The sequence below is a fragment of the Lathamus discolor genome, chromosome 12 (assembly GCF_037157495.1).
Source record: "Lathamus discolor isolate bLatDis1 chromosome 12, bLatDis1.hap1, whole genome shotgun sequence".
Lineage (NCBI taxonomy): Eukaryota > Metazoa > Chordata > Aves > Psittaciformes > Psittacidae > Lathamus > Lathamus discolor.
In genome coordinates, this window is record NC_088895.1 from 6,428,821 (window position 1) to 6,452,295 (window position 23,475).

Below are 23,475 nucleotides of genomic sequence, written 5' to 3' on the forward strand. Positions count from 1 at the left end.
AGGAATACAATATAACTAAAGAAAGCAAAGTACAAATCCCTGTGAACTCTTTTGTTAACTATTACACCCTAAAATACACCACGCTCTCCCCATTCCCTCCCCAATAACTGGTTATTAACTCACTACAATATTTTGCCACATTTATTCCATAAACACTCAGCTTCCTAGAAACATCTTGCACAATCCAAACTTTTTCTCTTTGGCATCTGAATTATGCCAAACAATACACTTCTATCCATACTTTGCTGAGACACTAGAAGCAATTATGAGAGTAATTTAACACAGCATTTCTTCTGCATCATATGGTTAAACCCTTTGACATAAAAACATTGAGGTGTTTAGTAAAAATACCTTTTATTGGTAACAAGTTGGCGAATCGCGTACTACTTTCTCAAGACTGCTACTGTTATTATCATTTGTACTGGTGCAGCAGGAATACTTATGCCATAACACACTGTGTCACCAAACAAAGGCTGCCTTTTGTTTTTTAAATCGTGGATCCAGAGCCAAACCCCCTTAACATCAAACTGTCTTCTCTGCACGCCTTCAAGGCATAAAACTGAAATACAACTGCAGCAGTGATGATTCTAAGCTGTCTGCAGATATATATGGTAATTTACCTTGAAGTAAATCTCACTCTTGTAGAGATGCAGGCTGGCTATTTTTGTCTTCTAAAGAGCATGGATGCATGCAGCCACACAGAGGCACACACACACAGAGCCTCTTGTAACAAGCGTTTTAACTCAGAATATTTGAAGAGTCTGCTTAATCCCAAATGTCAGAGACAAATGTACAAAGGGATAATGCCAGCATTTACCTATTTGCAGCTGTTCTCTTCCTTCCAATTGTGGAAGAGACCCAAGACAATTTCTAGAGTGCCAGTACCATGACATCTACACCACAGAGAATCAGCGTTTTAACTCTCTGCATTACTACCCCCCAACAGCCCCCTCGGCTAGGTCTTACCTGTCCACAACAGTCTGATTTGTATTTGTTACAACAGCGGTCCCTGAGGTGGCTTTGGATCGTTCTGTAAATCTAGAATCAAATGCTTTCATAGGTTCAATCTTGGATGGAGTTGTCAAGACAGAGGAAGATGATGCAGGAGGAGCAGCTGAGGCAGAGGTAGCATTTACACTGTCAATAAAAGTGACAGGAAAACAAGGTTTGTAAGAAATCTAGTACTGGTAATCTGCACTGCTCATAACTAGCTAGCATTCATTACGCTGGCTAGAAACCATATTGAAAATCTTTCATTCAAGTACACACATGAATTATTGTGAGATTTTTCCCCTTTCATGCATCAAGCTTTGTCTGCTCTCAAAAGCTGTTTATGTACGTCTCAGACCTAAGAGCTTCATGTGGCTGCACAGACATACCTAGATTAAAAGACCCTAATTCATTCATTATGCATTTTTAATTCAGGAATGAAATTATACTTTGAGCTGCTACTTATATACCCAAAGGGAAAGGATCACTATTTTACATGATATCTGGGGTTTTACCCTTTGTTCAGGTTACCAAATACTTTCCATCACAAGATTATGTTCCACTGTTTATCAATCAGTTTGGGCTGGAACAATTCATGCTGGGTTTTGATTTTGTTAATGAAAAATCCAAAATAATTAGGCATTTCCAAGCATAACTCTAAGGCAAAGGAATGTGTCTTCCCCACATTAAAGCATTCCAGGGATCTGTAACGTGAATAACTGTGTACTTTAGAGATTTTTCAATTCATTCAGAGAATGAACTGCAAGAAAGAATGTCTCCAAGATAACTGATGGTTGTACTAAAAAGCTGTTAGAATTCCAATTTCCAAAGAAAAGGAGACTTAACAGTTTAATCTGTCAATCATTTCTCACAGTCTACCCACTCGTTCTTTAATCTGTGGCCAATTTCAACTAAATGTGATGAAGTGGTAGAGGTTCCAATGACACTGTGCTCTTCGAAATGCTATAAAAATATATTGCAGAGGAGAGACCAAGTCACTGTTACCACTAAAGGAAAAGCAAGTAAAATTAATTAATTAGACAGGCCCACTGGCCAATCAGCATACGCACACTGACAAGTCAACGTCACTGTGCTCTGATGGGGTCGTTATACAGGAAAGAAGCACTACCATGTTTGAAAAGAGGAGATCTACAAGCCAGCATTTGACAGAAAGCAGACTTACTTAGTTCCACTGCTGGAAAACCTTCTATTATTTACTACTAGCCACCCAGTAATCTATAAGCAAGTCCCTTTGTTAGAGCATTAGCAATCAACTGCATACCTCATTGCACTAAAGATCATTTCCACAACTATGCATATTGATTTATTCATTACTGATTTACCATGATTTGAAGTCACCAGATACTAATAATACCTGGATGTTTTCAGAAATGTCAGATTCCTGAAGTTTTACAGTAAGGAAGCCCCTTTAACAATTGCTTGTTTACAGAACTGTAAACAAGATTTAAACTAAACAGAGTCACGTAAGTGAAAAACAAAACTGCAGATACTGACCCATCTTTATTGGCTGCATCATCTGTTGGTTTTAGACTGGCTGCTGTTGGCTCTACAGAAGGCTTTGAAGTATTAAGGGAATTTGCTGCATTAGAATCTAATGACATGAGCTGCTGGTTACTTTGAGAAGACATCATCGAGCCACACAGAGATCCAGATATTGGGATGCTATTGAAAAATGCTGTAGAAAAATCCCTAAACAAAAAGACAACAAATGTCTTCATCGACAACGCTTTTAAAATAATTAAAAAATAATAGTTTTAACTATTTATTCCATTCTTCTGTTTTCCACATGTGGATTCTCATATACAACATAAATAAACAACCAACGCCTAACTTTCCAGAGTTGTTTCTCACATACAGATGACACTAAAGCCACTAATAACATAGATAGGAGTGTGCAATACATTATTGTTCGCTCACCTATAAGGGCAGATAAGGAGAACTAGCCTTAGCTGTAAGATCTCAGTTCTAATAGATAAGAGAACACAGGTCAAAACTATATTCTGTAAATATACATAAGGTATTTCCAGCAAGTGCTTTAAGATGCCCTAAGACTAAAGTAAGTCACAATCGTGAGTTTGCATCAGAATAAAGAGAACAAAGATAAAAAGGTGAAGAAGGATTTAAAAGATGACTTCTAAACATACCCAGTGTCCAGCTGAGCTATGCAGAGAGGTGTGATCCTTCTCCGACCATCTGCTGTCCGTGTTTCAACTTGTTTTTTTAAGAGATTCTGTTAGGAAATATATTTCATTGTAATTTCTGATAAATAGGAAATGCTTTTTTCTTTTTGCTTTTTCCAACTGATAAGAAGAGGCGTATTAGGATGAAAGATGTTCCCAACTGAGAATATATTAACAGATTATTTTCCGTATTGTCTTCCAAACATACTATTACTGCATAAATAGAATCAATCTGCATTTTTATTAATATAAGTGTATTTTAATACCACAACTTTTTTTTTTTACCAGTAACAGGTGTTTTTTAAGTAGAAGTTCATAGCGTACAAAGTACAACAGAATTCTGTTTACTGCTCTCTGGCTGTACCATAATATATATATTGGTTTTAATTTTAACACACACATTTCGAATCCTGGATCTATCCATCTGTAGAAAAAGCATTTGTGGAGAATGTAATCTGCTTTCCACATTAAGAGAGTCAAGTTCAAAATATTCTCATCTGTGTGCACTGAATCCTTCATTAGAACTTGTGTTCTGTGTTTAGGAGAGAATTAAATAATACTTTCCACCTCCTTCACTGAGAAACTGAAGCACAGTTCTACAGTTTGACTGTTACTACCTACCTTTGGTTTCCTTCCTGCACACCCATTTTTAGCACCCATGACAGAAATACCCACAAGCCTTTTTCCACATAGTGTTACTTCTGCTTAAAAGCTTTTTAACTTTTCAACAAGTCCCAGTAATGTCAACTGGACAATTCATGGGTTGAAAGGTGCCATTCAACACATATAAGGAAGCAGAAGCTGATTTTATTAGAAGCAGTTTGATTATAATAAAAATTAAACTGCTTGGTACTTGACCCTATAAAGTGACTCCCCAAGAACACCTACCTTCCTAATGTCCTCCAAACTCTCCCCATTAACCATGCTTGCCACTTTGGGAGCCGCTGTCCCAGTCCCAGATGCTTCCCTAATTGACGCGTTCTTCTGCTCCACCTGCTGCTGTTGCTGCCTCTGTTGGTACTTGAGCATCTCTGGATTCTCAATAATGGTGGTAGACAACTGAGCTTCCGTCATTATAGCTAGGCTTTTGCCATAGGTGGACTGATGAATGTTGCTCTGTGGGCAAACATATCACACAAAAGAGTGACTACGACTGTGTCCCGGGTTCAGCGCTGAAACCACAACAGACTGCTAGCATGACGTCACTGATTGTTTATGATAGAATCAGAACACTGTAATGGAACCCCTAAAATGCAAATGCCCTCTTTATCATTTATACATTTATATTTTAAACACTACTTTATATTTTCAGCTAACACTAAATCAATACACAAAATAATTAGAATTCCGAGCTTTAGTTGCTAAATAGCAATGAGAGGAAAAAACAGCCAACAGCAATCAGTTTAAAAAGACTTGAATATATGCAAGTCAAAGAGTAATTTTAAAGTGTTTTGAAGCACCCACTCCTTCTTTCCTTGGCCAAATAATTACTTCAACTGTATAATGATGTGTTAGCAGGTGATGTTTTCCAAATAGACTTTCTTTCCAGAACAGAAACTAATATCACAAATTTATTTCTTGACTACTCTTTATTAATGATTTGTAAAGCAGACAAGAACACATTTTTCTGTAATATGGAAATCAGTCACTACATACTTCTATAAATAGCTCAGTATCTTAATTGCATCAATACATCCCTTAAATATGATCATAGAATCTCCGAGTGCTTACTGTACCTTTTCCTCCTCACTGAGTGGATCTCCAAGTTCATCCTGGGAAAAGTCCAAAAATGCCACTGATCCATCCATGGAACATACCAGGATACCAAGTCCATTAAGGGTCCTGAAGGAAATATAGGTTCACTTTTTGTTTTCAATCTCTTTCATTGATGCAAAGGGGCAATACAATAAATTGTTCAACAAAATTCTTAGTATAAGATTTATTATCACAGCAACTACTGATAAAACCAAACAAGTGGGGCAGTAAAGAGACAGAGTGATGGACAGCAGGAGTCCATGTACCAATATTGCTTTGGAGGCTGCACACAAAAAGGTAGAAGCAGAACCATACAGCTATCCATAGCACAACTAGCACCATGAAAAGCTGTCTGGAGGGGTAAAACAGAACAGTGTTCACAGGGAACAGTGAGAGGAAACTATAAATGTATTTGCTTCAAAAGATGTAGAATATCTTTGTGTTAATGGAACTGGGAGAAGAAAGGGGCCTTCCGCAGATAAGCAATCGATATACTTCTTTTAAGGCCCCATAAACTGACATTTGGGGCCCATGAAGATGAAGCTTCATCACACATGGGCAACAAGTTACAGACAGTCCACTATAAAGAGTTTACAGTCCAAATAAACAAAATAGAAAGGAGAAGAGACTAAAGCAGGAGCTCTACAAGTTGTGTAAATGCCTCTTCTCCATCATCATTCTCTGAAGTGACAGCAATAAGAAAGCAAGCTGTGCATATGAGCAGTCCAAACAACTCTATTAGGCGAGAACATATGTTTGATTTTGTTATTGTTCATTATTTGCATTGTTAAGCAAACTGCACATGTTCTTGTATGTGGAGATATATTATAAACCTCTTCTGGACGTCTCAAAATGTTTTCCTGATGGAAAAGAGAATGGAGAAACTATACATTCTAGTCTTAAAGAAATGATAGCCTTCTGTTAAAACCTATCATTGCACATTTCAACACCCCCCCCCCAACCTCCAGTACTTGCTGAGTTTTGACGAATAACCAAGTAACTTCCAATTACAGCGCTCATAGAGATGGCAACACAGTGGTATACAGATGACTTGTTAAAGAGAATGGAAGAGGAAGGGAAGCAGGCAACAACTCTTAAGTCCTATACAAACTAGTCCAGCAAGGCTTAAAAACATATTCCATGCATCATGGCTATAGGTGTTTGAAAACACCTCTTTTTTCGTACTGGCTGATGGCACCACATCCAGAGAAGTTGGCCTCAGCACCGTGTAACAGGTTAACCAATACTAGTCCAAGTTAGAGAATGGTAAAATCTTGTTGAGAGTTCTCTGCTTGCTTTGCAGACAAAATTGCTGAGCTCCTATTGACCTCTGGCTCCAAGCAATTGTTCCGTGAAAACATAATCATGTTCAGCTATTATGATGATGCATCCAAGTCTGAAACTCTAAAATAGAAATGAGACAGCTACAACAATAGTATCAGATTTCTCTGAATTTACTCAGTCTGTTTTCAGAATGGAGCATGTTTCTGGGAACATTCCATATTAGTGACATTTTAGCCATCCATTTCAATTTGTAAACAGGATATAAAATAAGTTTCCTGATGATCCTTTGTCTCTCAAATATCCCACAAAACCATTTCCTCAGAAATTGCAAAATGTTAACCAGCTATTACTGCCAATGGCTTTACACCACGAAAGATGTGCAAACTGCAGATGGAGAAATAAAATAAAACACACTGCAGAAAAGCAAAGCTATTCAAAGCTATTGTACTACAACAATAGCAGCGCTTCTCATGAAATATTCCATTTACTGGCTTTGTAGCCTTAATCTATTAATGAAAGAAAAATATTTTGGTTTTGAAAATTTTTTATCATGCTTCACCGAGCTTCATGGCAAACTCCACAGAGCACACAGAAAACAAGTTGTTATACAATTGTAAGCTTTAACATTTACAGCATAAACCCACCAAATTTGTTATAGCTATTAAGACAACCCATGTCATCAGCTGCGTGTCTGTCATGAAAAAAATACCAAGTCTTTTCTTGTACAGAATCCTTAACTGTGTAAATCACCTGACGTATAGGTGCAGAGTGTTTTTTTAATGCCACTTACTGAGTGGTCTCATGGTTATTTCTCCCTTACTATTCACTTGCAGTGAATATGCAGTCTATAACTAGAGACTTCTGCCTTTTTATGACCAGGCCTTAGAAGAAAGCAGGAGAAAGTACCATTAACAGCAGAAAGAGGAAAACAAGATACGTGACAGCAGACTGCTGGGAAAGTGCGTTGTCCAACCCAACCCAAATCACTAGCTAAAGCTACAATCTATACTGGTTTAAGGAATTTCCAGTCCATACATATACCTAAAGATGATAACAACACACTGGCTTCTGTAACAAACAGCAGAAATCAACTTACCAGGAGATGTCCATGATAGACTTGTCAAACAGCTCATGGATGACAACTAAAGGGCGTTTCAGACACGTGAGCTTAAAAGAGAAAAAACAATAGTCAGAAATTTAAGTTCTATGCTACAGATATTACCACATTAACACTCTCTCAGCGTCTAACAACATTCAAACAAGACCTGGCCAGGAGACAGCTGTATGCCTTGTGGTCTTTCTGAAGCACCTAGTTACCCATTCCATTACAGGCACAGAAAAGCTTTGGAGAATAGCAGCTGACATTCAACCCTCACCTCCTTTCTGAAACACCAACTGAATTTCTTAACCAACTTTGCCTTCACATCTCAGTAATAGAACACTCTCTACCACTTAAAAAGTAATTTCACAGATGCTAAAGACAGCTTCTATTCTAAGCTTTAATGAGATAAGAATGTTGTAAACTGCCAGCACAAGGGGAAGACAGAAAACAGATTAGGTTTCCATGTCCTCACTCAGAATCACTTGTCTAAATAAGTGAAGCCTATCAAGAGCAAAGGGAATTTGACTCACCATTATTCTTAAAAAGGATTCCTCTATACTTATAAATCAGCTTAGAAAGAACTGAATATGAAAATCCCCAGTAACCTGTTCTAAATCATTCTAAGCTCTTTAATGTTAAACCAAAGGTCTTGATATCTATAGTACATAGTACAACTGAAATAAAGCAGAAGACAGTGTGGTATATGATGTTTCATGCTCAAAGGTTCACAGATGTAGTGTGGCAGTCACCTTCAGTAGTTATTTCTTTTATGTTTCCATAGGTCTGCGTTATATGTGTAACAATTAAGGTCTTCAGGGCAAAGACTGCCTGCAACTTTGCATCTCTATAATACCTAGTATAACCTAAACAGTCACCCTAAATGAAATCATAGTATAAATAGAAAGTAAAATATACTGACAGTGATACTTTGATAAGGGTATGCACTGGTAGCATTGCCAGAAACAGATTTAGTGTTGTGCATTTAGCGATTAATGGATAAATATCACACTGGAATCTATAAATAGTAGACTGCAGTTAGCAATTGGTGTGTTCTAGCACATTCTCATCACAAAGCTTTACAAATCAGTTAAATTTATTCCTTGTCCTTTCCAGTTGCCAAACAACCGTCTTACATTTCTAAGTGTTGGAATAGCTACTCTTCTCTTAGCCAGAATAACAATTTTAGCGTTAATTTTACAGTAAAACCCAAACTAGATATTGAGAACTCGAAAATATACTTAAAAAGCTCATTCACTTTCACATTCCTCTTTCAACAGCAAAAACAGAAGCCAGGAAATGAAGTCAGAACAAGGCAGAAAGGTGAGCTGCTCAGAAGCAGCTATCCTGTGCTTGCGAAGTTCTCCTCATACCCATAAAAGCAAGACTAACAAAGGTAGACTCTAAGAGTGATTAATGAATAGGTGGGCTAAACATGGAAAAACAGTACTCTTAAAAGACTCATATGGAGAATGAGTAAAAGACATAGGAAGAAAATAAGGTGGAATTATGTTCATTAACTGAGGTAACATATGATTTCTCTTAACAGTTCCCCCCAACCCCTCACCAAGGCAACATATTCTGCCACTGCTCTTGGCTTTGGAGAAATGAATTAACACCAATCCACTTCCTCTCCCCCAGATAATCCTGTAACAACAGAGAGAAAAACCCCTAAACATTAACCTAAATATAAGACCTAATGCTGCACATGTGGCCTTTGTGCTAACCCCCAAAGTTATCCAAATAACCACATTAGTTCAAGGATGGCAAAAAACCCACTTACCCAGACAGAAAGAGATCGATCCTTACTTCCAACAGCACAACAGCAGTAGGGACAACTCGACTTGGTGGAGCTCCCATTCTTTTGTTTCTTCTTGAAGATTTTCGGATTGAATTTCTGCACCAGCGAGATGCCCCAAATATTATTACAGTAATTACATTTTAGTAGATCTGCTTTAAGAGCAAGTTTCCCACTTAGGAGTGAAAAAAAACCACTTTTCATAGAAGCAAAGTCCTTAACCAGACTATGAGAGCACTGACAAAAGCACATCTGCTTTCTGAAGAGGCTTTCTGAATGCCTTGACAGGAATGGTAAGTAATAATAATTTTACTAGCAATAGGAAGCCACTAGAAACCTATGTCACTTTAATCAAGCCACTGAACAGCTAACCAAGCTAGTGAGGTTAGCTACTAACATGCTCCCACACCCTCACCCTCTTATCGTGTTCATCTACGTCCAGTTCTCTTATCACAAGAGCAAACTGATTGCTTTCAACATGTAAAGTTTACGTTTCTTCATCACTACCATGGGTTTGCTTTACTAATCTTGACACCTATCTTCACCTCTTGTCCCATTTATGCATAAAATTATCAAAAGTTTTACTTCAGGGATAAATTACTATCACTCACTCACCACTACTGTAACTGCCTTCCGATGCCCTACAAAATCCATGTTGGTTTTCCATCCATCTCTCTCAATGATCTGAGCAGTAGGTCCAGAATTATTCATGGCATGAGCAGAAACAAGATAGTGACCATCAGGTGACCAGCTAAGGCGCAACACATGAGTTGTCCCTCCACACTGACAAAAAAAAAACCCAAACCAAACAACAATTAGAGCTTTAAAAGTGGCAAACAAAGGATGTTTAATACAAGCTATTCAAGTTTTAGATTTAGGGAATATGATTACAAAGTCAGTCTTTTGTGACTATAAAGCATGTCATTACATACAATTCTCAGTACTTCAGCTGTATTTTATACAGGTGATCCAGTGTTACTTGTGAAGCCCTACCAAAAGGGGGACAAAGGAACCCAGAGAACTTTTTTAAAGGAAACAAAACATTAGTCTTTTTGGATACTGTACACTCAGAGTCTTAATTAGTGACAGGGCTGCAGCATACCAAGTGCTAACAGTGAGACTTCAACTTGCAACACCAGCTCACACATGAATTTAGCCATTTACACTCTATACAAAGAGTAACTGCACTAATCACAATACCATAAGATCACTGCAAAAGACTCCACTCACTAAGCACCAACTTCTGTCCCCAGAAATTTGATCTCTTGATCAAAGTCATCACATCACAGCCCTATGATGCCAGACCAAAGATCCCTCCTAAACACTTATCTTGTTTCTGATAGTGGCCAAGAGAAGATGCATGAGGAAGAAGGTAAGAACAGTGTACTTAGTGTGCTGATATTTCCTTGGAATAACCTTTCCGTTTCCAGGAATTTACTTAATTGTTTACATAACCCAAATAAACCTTTGACATCCACAACATCCAGTGGCAATGAGAGTCTCGCTTTAATCACGTTGTGTGAGAAGGCAGCTCTTTTTCTCCGTTTTAGAACCTGTCATGTGATAGTTTCATTCAATTCAGCACCGTCAAAGCAATTAATGTTTGTGCAGGATCAGAGATATCCTTATCATTTTTGCTCATTCGGTAGGAATTCACTTTGAATAGTCACACATTCTGGAGTACCTCATCAAAGGGTTTTGTGATGCTGGTTTCCAACTGCCAGTCCATGGTCCGCCACACCTTCAAACTTCGGTCATCAGCCTGAGAGGCAATATATTTCCCAACAGGATCCCAGGTCAGCCCTTTCACCAAGCCAGAATGCCCCTTCAAAGTGGCAAGAATTTCTGTGCACACAAACATGGAGAACAGGGAATAGTTACAGATATCTCCTTTATGACAAACTGCTGAGGAGATCTACAAGATCTTTTGGAAACAGCATTATTAAATGTAACTTCCTTCAATGCAGAAACAACAACATAAGGAGTGCAAAGTTCTTTATAAGCAACAGATCAGAGCAGAAACACCGGCAGAAGCCCAGGTGTTCAGAATAGCACTTGCAAGCTATGGAAAGCAGCAGTTTAACTGGAACTTCAGTTAAACATTCATCCTCTCCCCTGCACCCAAAGATTATCACAACAAACTCAGCTTTCTGCAGCAAATGCGATCTAAGCCAAAGTAGTAGCTGAACAGACATACAAGCTTGGCAGACCTGGTAACCTACTTTCAGTCAACCTCTTCCTTATCGGACTATGAGAGAAGAGGCTGAGAGTACTGCACGAGCTACACAGCTAGCGTGAATGTCTAAAAACTCTGGTATCTGGATTGGAAGCAACACTAAAACATAACACAGTGACTAGGCACCACTGAATGGGAGTTTTAGCCTGCATCAAGTTACGTGGTGAGAAGCAGCCAGATAAAAGCACATGCTCCCTAACTGCCACAGACCCTCACAGGTCAGCTAAAGCTGTCCAGTGTGACAGCTGCTTATCCCTGAGAAACAGACTTCGGGACTGTGTGGCCTGCCAGCACTGCAGCAATGGAAGTAGGAAAATGGCCATCAAATGTAAGACTGGAGAGCTTCTGCTGCTGTGAGGCTCCGCTAAGCCTTCCCTTCACCCTGTAAAGTCCCACTGCTTATTAAGCAGCAGCATTTAAAATAGGGTAAATAAGATAATGCCACCCCAAAGGTGAATGAATGTAAAGTCTTGTGAGTACAAAGGCAACAGGGAAAAAAAAACCCAACCACATATGCATATATCGATGTATTATCAAGCTCAAGTTCTATCTACTTGGGATTTTTTGGGGGGAAAAGATAAAAGAGAAAATACATATGACAACCTTCATGTAAAATCAGCAACCTGAATGTAGCTGCTGTCTACAGCAGAGCGGCATCCACTGCTCATTGCCATCTAAACTTGGAAGGAGGACTGGGTCACCAGATTGCAAGAACGTCATCTCAAAAGACAGACAACCCATTCCCACCTGCTGATTTTCACAGTCAGTGAAAAGCACCCATGGGGCAAAGAGTTTACCACAAAGCTTTACATATTGCACATTTGAAACGTAAAAATTCTCACCTGGGAATTTGACAGCATTCCAGATGACAACAGTGTTATCCACACTACAGGATGCCAGCCAGGCATCATGCGGAGACCACGCTACATCCATGACATCTGCTTACAAAGAGTTTTCATTTAAAACATTGATGGTAACCAGAGAATCCCAAAAATCTCTTTTAAAAGAACTGGTGTGGCAACTTCTTTTCAATGACTGAGAACTTATGATTCCACTAGAGTGGAAGGCAAGAAAGAACACAGCAGCACTCGCTGGGAGGGAACTCTTTTTTACAGCGCCCAGTCGGGAGCAACAACAACAAAATCCAGGGCAGAGAATGCAGTGTTTAGTGACGGCAGAAGTACTAATGCCTGTATAAAGTACTTTGTCTTGTTCTGAATGAAAAAGCAACAGCAGCTGTTGCAATGCACTCACTTTATTCCAACACACGTGGAGTGATGAAAGTGATTTTAATCTTTATTTTAATCATAGCTCACATCAGCAGGTGCAAAACACATTTGAAATCTGGTTTATTCATCTCTTGCAGTGCTCTTCAGTTTTACTTTTTCTTAAATAAATATTACTATTCTTTGGGTTACAAAAGTGTGTATTTTGCTAACCAGGAGATTACTCACTGCAAGTGCGAACATTTATTGAAATAAAAATGCAGTTTAGCTTCTGTTATTCAGATTTATTTTTAAGCTACCAAACAGCAAAATATAAGTTCCTTAGTTGCTAATTTTTCGACTGCGGTAGTTGCTGGAAGTTTTCAGCTACTTTGCCTGAAGTGACTTGCACAAAAATCAGCATTTGATTAAAAATGACATTTTCTTTTAGATTTTCATTGATGCTTTTAGAAGTAGTGACTGCCTTGCCACCAAATATGTACTTTTTGAGGAAAAAATGAAAAGGTTTTGGTTTTTTTTCCTCCCAAATACATGCAAATTATGTTCATTCAACACCTTTTAACTTACCCCCTGAATGGCTTCTGAGAATCGATACACACCTCCACTGCTCAACATTAGTAAGTTTGCTACTAGAACCAAACACAGTGCTAGGTCCAATGTACCTAATTAAAAAAGAGAAAGTTAACAACAGAACAACCTCAAGTTCTTCAAACTTACTTGCTAAGCAAAATCAGATGCACAGTACACTTCTTTTTTATAGTTAATTATTCCTGCAATGAAAACTGAAGGGAAAAAACACTTCCCTTTTTTAATAGAAAGTAATTCCAGTTATTAAAAATTAGCTTCAATAAAACGTACAATTTCTACAGATAGTAAAAAAAAAAAATAACATTTAAGATAACTTCAAATCTCATCAGGAAGCTTTCTTCAAGTACAGAAGAAAATGCCTCAGCTCCTTGGCAGGACAGAGACTAACCAGATAGACACACTCCAGCCCAACAGACAGGACAGCAAATCTCCCATACCACATTTCATCTCCTTATGCACCAGGAGAAGCAGTGAGCTTACAAAAGACCAGCACAGGGAAGAAACATTAAGAGATGTGACAGAGTAACCTACTTAAAATGCAACATAAGATCAGGAAGGAAGAAATATGCTTACGCAGCTCGTTTCCACACCATAATCAACTTGTCATCTCCCCCTGAAGCCAAGTAAACTCCATTGTTTGACCATCGCACACAGTTCACACATGCTGAAATGTAGAAAAAAGAAGTTTGTAAAATGAAATATGAGAATAAATGGTTCAGGACTGGGGCAGAGTTTGTAATAACCAAAACCTGACAGGAAACGGTTAGGATTTAAGTGTGCTTTTTCCACTTGTAGCAGTTACTCTGCCTGCTTTAGATAAATGAATTAGTACTTATCTTTCAGCAGCAGTTGAGGAACTTCTTATTTTAAAAGCCTACTCCTTATTTAAAAAAGCTTCACCAGAAGTAGCTCGAAAGATTAATATTCATCCAACGAAGAAAACTGCTTGTGGTAAATGAGATAGGATTAAGAGGGCAAAAAAGAGATGATGTATCTTGAAGATGATGCATCTTCAGGTAGCCATTTCAAATGTAATGTGCAATAAATCCAGAATAATTTAGAACTACAACATACTTCATACGATATTTCTTTTATACTTATTTCTTCTCTTGCCCTTTCCTTCAGAGCTTCCCAGTTCCTCAGAATGTGCATTATCGATTACTTGATGGCCACAGCTGGAAAAAGCTCATAGGGAGATTTCCAAAGGGAGATTTCCAAAGATTTCTCTGTGCAGTTTCCTACATTTTCCCAACATTTTCTGCTGCACATCTAAACCAGTATACAAGCAAAGTATGAGACCACTCTGCTGCGTGGTATTGATTCTTCACCACTGGAACTGCTTAAAAAAAGGTGAAACAAGAAAAGAATAATCTTTGTTACCTAAGTGATTGTCCATCTGACAAAGCATCTTGGGAATATTTTCATTCTTTTCATCTTCCTCTTTCAGGACAGGAGCCATATTCCAGATTACAACTTTCCCAGAATCCTGACCTGTAAGAGAACAAAAAGCCCACCCACCCCTTTTAAATGCATACTTAAAAGGCTTCTCAACCTAAACATCTTTTCTGGAACCGAGATAAAATTGAGGCGTTACCGGAAGCATCTGAATACAGATGCCATTCGGATGTAATTACAAATGTGGTTTATTTTTCTTGAAGCTCATTAAAAATAAAGTTATACAGCTTTGCTCAAAAATCATACTGTGCACAACTGATGGCAACTGTATGGATTATAAGACTGTATTTTAAAAGAGAAAAGGTTCAAATCTGACATTGCAATTATTGTAGCCAACATAAAATTATTCACTATTGTGATCCACATAATATTTTTGCATCTATTTCTTAAGCTATTCCATTTATATAATTGGATTCTTTTGTCCCAGTAGCTCTAGTGTTTAGCAGGTCAAAAAGCCCAACTTCACATTCAGTTCCTCTTCAAAGAAGAAATTTGGCCAGTATGGCCACAAGTAATTACTGCAGCTTCTGTCTATCTCAATGATGTCCACGAGGATGAGTACCTCAGAAGGCATAACCCTGCCTTCTGCAGTAACAGCAGCACTTGCCAATACATTTTAATGACTTACACAACGATCTGTTTCTCAGAGATAAGTGATGTGTTTTTAAAAGGGTCAAACCGATTCAAGCGTTGTGAAGGCACAAGATTATTATTATAGCCCAAAATTCGAACTTCTGTCAGTATGCAAACGCACCTTGTCCTCCTGTTGCAAACTTGGTCCCATCTGGATGAATGTCCACTGAAAATATCGGCTTTCCTGGAATTAGAGAACAGGCAGCAACACCGTGAATTGTTTTACAGCCAAGAGAATGCAGTCATGCCAAGAGAACCGTAACTCTTCTAGATGGGAAATAACTTCCTTCTTCTAAAAACTATAGTTGTTAAGATTTACAGCTGACTACAGCTGAGTTGAAAGCAACCTAATTACAGAAATGCCAGCCTATTAAAAGTGTATATGGAAGTTTTCAAGCCATAACAAACCAGTGATAACCAAGGACACTTAATCCAGCAGGATATGCCAAATGCCTCAAAGCTAAGTAATACTACAAAGCAAATGCCAACGAGGCAAAACTGATTTGAGTAAGGAATTCCTTCCAGGTTTCTTCAGTTCATTAGCTGATGACCCGAAGCAAGTGTTGTTTTGGTTTCTGGTTTTGTGTTTTTCAATCCTCCCCAGTCTCAGACTGCATCTCTTGGTCACACAATTACCTGTCTCAGATTCTGTTGCTATGAAACTCTACTACCCAAATACTAGCTTCTATTTTTATAGCTTCCACACAGACAGAGGAAGACGAACCAACTCTAGTACTAACTCTTAAATCCTTCAGTTCTCCACATGCTACATTTTTCGAAGAAAACTAGTAATCTTCCAAAAACGTAAACGCTATAGCAAATAACTAATATAGTTGGGGAACAGCTCTGGAAGCCAGACAACCCTCACTCTCAGCCTATTCTGCTCCAACCACTGGATCATACACCCTCTCCTACATGTTCAGAGTTCTTTTAACCTTTGCAGAAGGAGGAGGGGAGAAGTAAGCTTATTGCTCTTCCAGTGATGCTCAAAGAGCTACCACTAAGGATTACTTGAAGGAACACACATGATTTCCACATTCAGATAATTTTTGGCAGCAGTCCCAACCCTTTCAAACTGGAATGCTTCTGCAAGCAAGATCACACACGTCCCGGTATAAAATAAAGCAGTTTATCAAAGAGCCAAAAGAACCGGTACCCATATACCAGGGCGACTCAATAAATTTCCCTTTATCTCAACTCTTCAGTGCATCTTCACTTCTTTTTATGTTAAGACATAAAAAGATAAAACTTGGAGAATGTATCCAGTGATAGGTTTTAGCATCCAAATTCGTAGACACTAAACTGCTAACAAAACCCTCATCCAAGTATCCAGTATTTCTTACTTTTTGTGGGGTATGCATTTTGCTTCATGGCAACTCTGATTTTCTTTATGGTGACTTGCTCTAAGGTTTATTTCACTTGGATTTATACTAAAACTGACATGTGATTCCCCTTAAAATTTCTGCAGGCAGCCAAGCAAAGACCTTAAGCACAGTAAGATGGCACTCAACTTGCATTCCTTTCAAGTCCTTTAGGCCACATAAAACACAACCTGAGACATAGCTGTGGCTTTTCTTCAGCTTGCTGTGCCAATTCTATCTTTTGTACTGTATTAACTTAAATGCAACTTAAGACAGGGCTAAGCTGAATATTTAGAGAAGCACGGGCAAGAAACAAACATCTATCTTGCCCTTCCCAGGTGCTTTAAACTATCATAGCCTCTCCAGTTTCCGCCTTATCTTAAGAGCACAACACTAGAAGAACAGTAACATCAGCTGCCTTTCTCCTTCCAGGCAAAGTGTTTGCACAGATCCACAAACAAGGTTGATGAAATTCAGCAAGTTATTTTATTTATGGAGCCAGAGGTAACTTAGCTACAAATTCACCATAAACGCTTCAAGTTAGCTGCATCACACCAGGGAAAATGTCCACCTAGCCCAGGACTCTGTGCACAGAAACCAGCACTGGGTATCTCCCTGAGCATGACAAGGACGCAGTGTTTCTTCCTAGGTTAATTGCCCATCTCCAAAAGATTTCCAACTCTGACTTCTTGAATCAGAGGCCTTCAACAGGCTTTTCCCCTATCAATTCAATCATTCACCCCTTTTCTGCCACTCACAGCTCTACACACGTTCATGTCTCCAGCTCCGCTTTCCCACTCCTGGCCCAAAGACTCCTACTCAGCCATGCCTTGTACAAAAGCTGTCTCTCATTTTTTATCATTGAGGTCACTCCACTGTAAGCCTCCTTCAACTCCCCTGTATTTTATGAATGGAGGGGAACTCTCATTGAACACAATCATCCATGTATTTCTGCAGCAGGATAAGGTTTTTAGTTATTTTCCTAGCAGAAATTTGGTTTATCTAACAAACACTGAGCAGATATTTTCTTAAATTACTATAACCCTAAAATCTCAGACCTCAGAGGAAGCTGTCAGGTCACGCGGCATTACTTTATAGATGGTTTAAAAAGGGTATGGACTTTGCACTTGGGAAAACTGGCAGTAACAAATGAAGCCCTCAACAACAAATCAAGTTTCCTGCATGGCTCAACTGTGATCCAGGAAGGGATCCTGTTCCACAGGTAACTAATCATGCACAATGACCTACCAGGAAACGGGCTTTTCCACAGAATTTGCCAATAAGCTTAACATCCAATGACTTGTGAACATGAGGCCTGTCAAACTCTGCTGTAAGAGCCAGGTAAATATTGTTTCCATCTGAGGGATACTTCCTAATAAATTGGACTGGTTTCATACATCACAGTCTCACCTGCAATGTCCAGATGCATCCAGTGGTTAACCTTTAAAGACCTGCTTTTTCGCCACAGAACCATTAGCTTACTAAATCAAGTTCCAGACTTCTAGGAGTTTGTACAGGTAAGAGTCTTCCAGTTTTCATACACAGGAAATCTGTCAAAGTACACCCAGCCTCAACCTGTCACACCCTCTTTGTAATAAACATCTGCATTAATCCAAATGCAAACAACTGCAAAATGCCATGTTTTACTTATTCGTGGAAGAACATGTGAACTTAACCTGACAACAGGAAACCAAAGAGGGAAGCAACTACTTAATGATCTTGCTCAGGACCACAGGGCATCAGGATTTGATTCCTGGCTCTGGCTGCAGTGACCTTTTGGTGAAGCCAAATGTAGCAGCAGCCCGGTCTGGATGCCTGCAGGAAGCAGTAACTACTGGATGTCAGAACCTGAGCTTCTACCTCTTCAGCTAAAATGACCACTTGCATCCAATTTTCAGGCAGCAGTAGTTAGTTACTGTGTGTTAGACTCACGGTGATGTAATCCAGGCTAGAGAGCATCTGATTTGGACCCTTTGGCCAACGCTCAGGAAGGAGTTGTAGCTTTTCTATTTACTAGAAAGCAGCATATCAACGTCACAAAGAGTTCAGTTCCTATCTAGCACAAACACTACATGAAGTTTCAAGTCAGTTCTGTCACATACTCATATTCACAAGTACACAAATAGGTGAAACACCCAGAGTTCACAGCAGAGGTTCAACGTTTCAACATCAGCTACAAGAGGCGTTTGAAGGCCAATGCACCAGCTTCGAAAGGGGAATCTTTCCAGTGCCCTGCTCCAGAGCTGCATGTGCTTCTCTTGGCTATTGAGAAACAGGGGGCTTGTTATGATTAAATTAGATTAGTAAAAAGGATCACCAGTAAAGCAACTGCTTGGGAACAGGTATCAACGCTTTCACAGTCTACGAGGAATATATGTTTTTAATAAGTTTGCTCTCCACGCTTTTATGTCTACCCCTTACAACGCAGAACAAGTTCCGTTATTATGAGACTGCTTGCCCAAGTAAATCAAGACTTCATATTTGTTTGCAGTTTTCTCCATCCAGGGATGTCAAATGATTACAAAAAGAGAACAGATTAAGTGATCACAGGACAGAAATTGAGCAACAGAATGTCATTCCCAGGGTGCTCTTTCCTCCAGGGTACCGTTAGCAAGGCAATACCATTTACAGTAGAGGATAACTGTCACAGGTTAAAGCTGCAAGACTTGTTCTATACTACTTGTGGTTCATAAACTGATCACAGACACTGTGTTTTTCCTCACTTCCATCATTTTCTCAAAGCAATGGAGAAGGAGCTGTCCTTTGATAGCAAATGCCTCCCTCCTCGGTCCAAGTCTTTATCTGACCTTGTTGTCAGATCCTGTCAAAACATGCCAAAAGGCACAAGGTCCCCGTTTCAAAGAAGCTGAATGCTTTCCAATGCTCCAAACTAAAGATCTGTTGAATTTCCTAACAGTAATCATGTATCAAACCAAAACGTGATACTTAAGCAGGAACATTAAAACGGCATTTTGTCCTCTTGTAATAATATCTAAAGAAACAAAAGAAAGTTTAAACTGTGGAAGCTCCCAGCATCACACTGCATGAGGAAGCAAACCGGGGTCATTAAGAACAGAACACCTTAGGATAGATCAGATGTCCTGTTGGATTATTTGTTTAAAGAAGCCAAATATATATTATGTACTTAAAGAACTATCAATAATGAAAGAAGCCTGGAAGGAGAAGTTCCAAGTGAGGTAATTCAAACCCAAGAAGGTCCCATCTTTAAGAAAAGGTACCAGCTGAAGAAAAAAAAAAGGCTCTTTTCAATACTGCATCTTTTTTGCTTGTTATTTACCTTTAGGCAATAGTCAACAGAATATAAAGACAATTTCATGTTAATTCCTACCACAGGATGAATGACTTCCTATTCATTTTACTTCCAGCCCATCTGATATATAACATCCGACATGACTCACAAATCAATTCAAATATTTACATTCCACCATTACAGCTTGGAGAGATAATAAACTCTGTGCTCATATTTAAACAAAAGCAGGCTCTGATTTCTACAAGTTGTTATACATGAGCAGCACCTTGGGATTTGCCTGGGTTTCTGGGAATGCCAAGAGACCTCCCTTCCTGCAGGGCTCAGCATGTACCTGCATCTGCCAGCTTTAATGACCAGGGCTTGCAAAACCCTGTGTGCCGAATACATACATACAACTGTTGGGCAAGTGATGCATCTTTATAGAGGTGCTGAATGGAAAACTGGGAAGGAGAAGCAACGGCACCATCTGTATCTTAGTCATCTGTTCCTGCCCCCACTATTAGATTGCATGTTTCAATGTTCTTCTTTGCTCTAAGTCAATGAAACGTGGAAGAGAAGAACACAGCGATAATGAGAGTTTCATGTAAAAACCTAATAACCCCACATTAAGAGTGTGAAAAGCTTATGGAAAATGCACCTGAAGAGGAAACATTTCCAATGAGTACTCAGATAAGGTGACATTAAGAACTCCAAGGCAAAAACCTGTAGGGCCAAAACGCGCTGAAGTGCTTTTACTGCAAACAGCATCTTGGGTGAGCAGCGCATGGTTTGCAGGTGTACTACGTTTCCCAGCTACAACACTAACTTCCAGTGTCTATTATCTCATGGAGCTGTATACCTGTAAGCATCATTAAACCCATTCTAGCCCATTCAGTAAGGTAAAAAACCCAAAATTGAATGGGGAGAAGGGAAGGACAGCACGTTGACCTGGCGCATGGAAGAAACTGTGAGGACCCTTGCTCACAAACCAACACCAGTGAAGCAGCCTCTTGTGCCCATGAGGAAAATAAAATGAGTTAAAAAACTCCTTTTACACAGAATCACAGCGAGTCTCCAGGACACAGAGTGAGTATAAATTATGTTTACCCTGTTTCTGGAGAGGTTTCACAGCAAGCATGTAGACCCATTAAGAGCGATGGAGACTACTTGCCTGCAGCGATGCCTGCAGGATCCGGAACCCGGTCACATTAAAAGAGGCTGACTGAACTCCCCAGTTTTTATCCTGCACGCCCTGCCCCAGGGACAAGCACACATGAATGTTCTGCAGTCCTGTGTACGTTTGCAGACCTTAGAGCATTTTACAAATGAAGCTAGTGATGAACATCTGTTTTGCAGGTGGTGAAACGATGACAAAGTGACTTGCCCAAACTCATCCCAGCAGGACAGCAGCAGACATGGGAATAAAATCTGGGACTATCAAGGCCCTGGCTCGCTCATTATCCACTAGGCAAGGTATCCCAGGGCTTTGTAAATGGAGCTCCGCTGTGAAGTGCTTGGCTGAAGGCTGTCTCCTGCAGTGGTGAGATGCATTTTAAGTTGCTACCGATTTCAAACACGCACCCTCACCACAAGGTGCACCCGCTAAAGAAATACAGAAAGAAGTTACAGATCTAACCCTTGTGACCTGCAAAGGTTCAGGCCAAAAGCATGCTCCCACCGGAGCTCCAGAGAAGCACAGGATCGTCCGCCCACAGGCAGGTGGAGATTAAAATGGAAATGTGACATTTGTTTAGATCAACCAAGCAGAAGGGTAGAAAACACCTCACATAAAGTACTTGCACCTTTTCTCAAGGTGACTAAAACCTTGTGTCAAAAGGCTGGGTCCATCTCCTGACTGTACGGTCACTGCAGAGTAGTTCAAGTAGAGATGCATTGAAATGCATCCCAAGGCTTAAATTACTGCTCTTAAAACCTGCAGCACGATTACAAAGACATCAACTGCTGCAGGAAGGCAGCTGCAAAGTTGTATCTGCAGCTTTTAACTCAAAGCACACACTTGAACAAGCTGGTCTCTGGTTCGGCTTTATTGTAGAGGAGTTCAACTGTTGGCATTTATACCAGGGTGTAAGATTTGCAGTTCAAATAAAGCTGTACCCATGAATCCGTGGACAAAACTTGCATCAACACACGGCAGTTTTCCATGTTAGCTATATTCTCACGGCTTTGCCAGGAACAGGACAATATTACACTGGAAAATTACCATAGGCAGTGCAAATACATAACACTGATGCTGTCCTGTACTCACCACCCCAGGACAGCTCAGAGCTTTCTGTCAACAGCGACACTTCATTCTGGGCGTTCCAGCCCACAAAGCTGTTCAGAACCACGAGAGCGGCAGGCAGGATACTACACAAATTCAGGGAGCTGTTTCAAAGGCAGCATCAGCAGAATCTTTTCCGTCCATGGCGAACAGCGCTGCAGCCTATTGCGGGGGGGGGCTCTAACACCGAACTTGACTCAGTAACGCGGGACGACCGTGTTCAGTGCTGCGCACTGGCACGGGACATCCGTCCGTCCGTCCGTCCGTCCGTCCACCATCCCACGGGGCACCTCGGTCGCTGCCCGACAGCCTCCTCTCTCCCGCAGACCACGCCTGACCCAAACCACCGCTCTGTGCCCAACGCTGCCCGCAGGACCCGGCCGCGGCTTCCCCCCGGAGCGGACCGGTCCCCGCGGCCGCCGCCAGCACCGCTCCAACGGCCGGCGGCGCGGCACCTTCAGCCATCTTCCGGAGGACGGGCTCGGCCGAGCTCCGCGCCCTGCGCGTCCCACTGCTCTGCCTCCCGGGCCGCTCCCGCACCTCGCCTGCTGTCGCCGCGCCGCCCGGGACCGAGGACTTGTTGCGCCCCGCTCCCGCGTGCCCCGCGGCACCTGCCTGCACCGCCCGCCGACCCGGCGGGGCCCCGAGCACGCCGCGGCCGCCCGCAGCTCCGAACGGCCCCGCTGCCCCGGCCCGGCCACCGCTCGCCCGCGCTCAAACCCGCACCACGCGTGTGCGGCGCCGCGCGCCTCCTCGCCCACAGCCCCGGGGGGCCGACACCCGGGCCCCGCCGCACCTGCCCGCCGGCCCCGCCGCACCTGCCGCGCCCGGCCCGCACTCACCATTGTGGTTGACCCAGGTCGGCTTCAGCAGCTTCATTGTTCCCCGCCCGGGGCCCCCGCCGGCCTCCGCCCTCGGGACCCCAGGGCGGCTCCACCCGGGCTGCCTCCGCGGCCGAGCGAGCGGCGGAGCTCAGCGGCCGCCGGCCACCATGGGCCTCCGCCGCGCGCCGCTCTGCCCGCCCCCCCGGCCGGCCGGAGCCGCCTCAGCGCTGCTCCATGCCCCGGCAACGCTCGTGCCGCAGCCGCCGCCGCCCGGCCGCATCCCCCGCTCCGCTCCCGGCGGCTCCCGGCAACGCCGGAACTCGGCGCCTGGCAACCGCCAAACCGGCCCGGCGGGAAACAGCCGCCCCCGAGCGCCGGCGTTCCCCCGCCTCGGCCGGCGGGGGGCGAGATCCCGCGAGGCGCCGCCGCCCCGCCTCCAGGGCGGGCGGGCGCCCCCTGCCGGGCGGAGCGCAGCCACGGCGGCGGGGCGGGGC

The 23,475-nt window shown here is 41.5% G+C and overlaps 1 protein-coding gene across 1 annotated transcript in view; it reads right to left on the bottom strand.

The window, feature by feature from the left end:
• The window catches only part of LOC136021148 (protein HIRA), a 36,891-nt gene extending 13,529 nt beyond the window's left edge, over window positions 1-23,362 (bottom strand). The window contains exons 1-15 of the mRNA XM_065693069.1: window positions 23,000-23,362; window positions 15,387-15,449; window positions 14,558-14,668; window positions 13,751-13,841; window positions 13,157-13,251; window positions 12,206-12,301; window positions 10,812-10,972; window positions 9,743-9,910; window positions 9,113-9,226; window positions 7,327-7,397; window positions 4,928-5,033; window positions 4,080-4,307; window positions 3,156-3,241; window positions 2,506-2,700; window positions 967-1,137 (exon numbers count right to left, since the gene is read on the bottom strand). Coding sequence (XP_065549141.1) covers window positions 967-1,137; window positions 2,506-2,700; window positions 3,156-3,241; window positions 4,080-4,307; window positions 4,928-5,033; window positions 7,327-7,397; window positions 9,113-9,226; window positions 9,743-9,910; window positions 10,812-10,972; window positions 12,206-12,301; window positions 13,157-13,251; window positions 13,751-13,841; window positions 14,558-14,668; window positions 15,387-15,449; window positions 23,000-23,036 — 1,793 coding nt within the window. The 5' untranslated portion in view covers window positions 23,037-23,362. The remainder of the gene's footprint in view (window positions 1-966; window positions 1,138-2,505; window positions 2,701-3,155; window positions 3,242-4,079; window positions 4,308-4,927; window positions 5,034-7,326; window positions 7,398-9,112; window positions 9,227-9,742; window positions 9,911-10,811; window positions 10,973-12,205; window positions 12,302-13,156; window positions 13,252-13,750; window positions 13,842-14,557; window positions 14,669-15,386; window positions 15,450-22,999) is intronic.
• Between the last annotated feature and the right edge of the window lie 113 nt (window positions 23,363-23,475).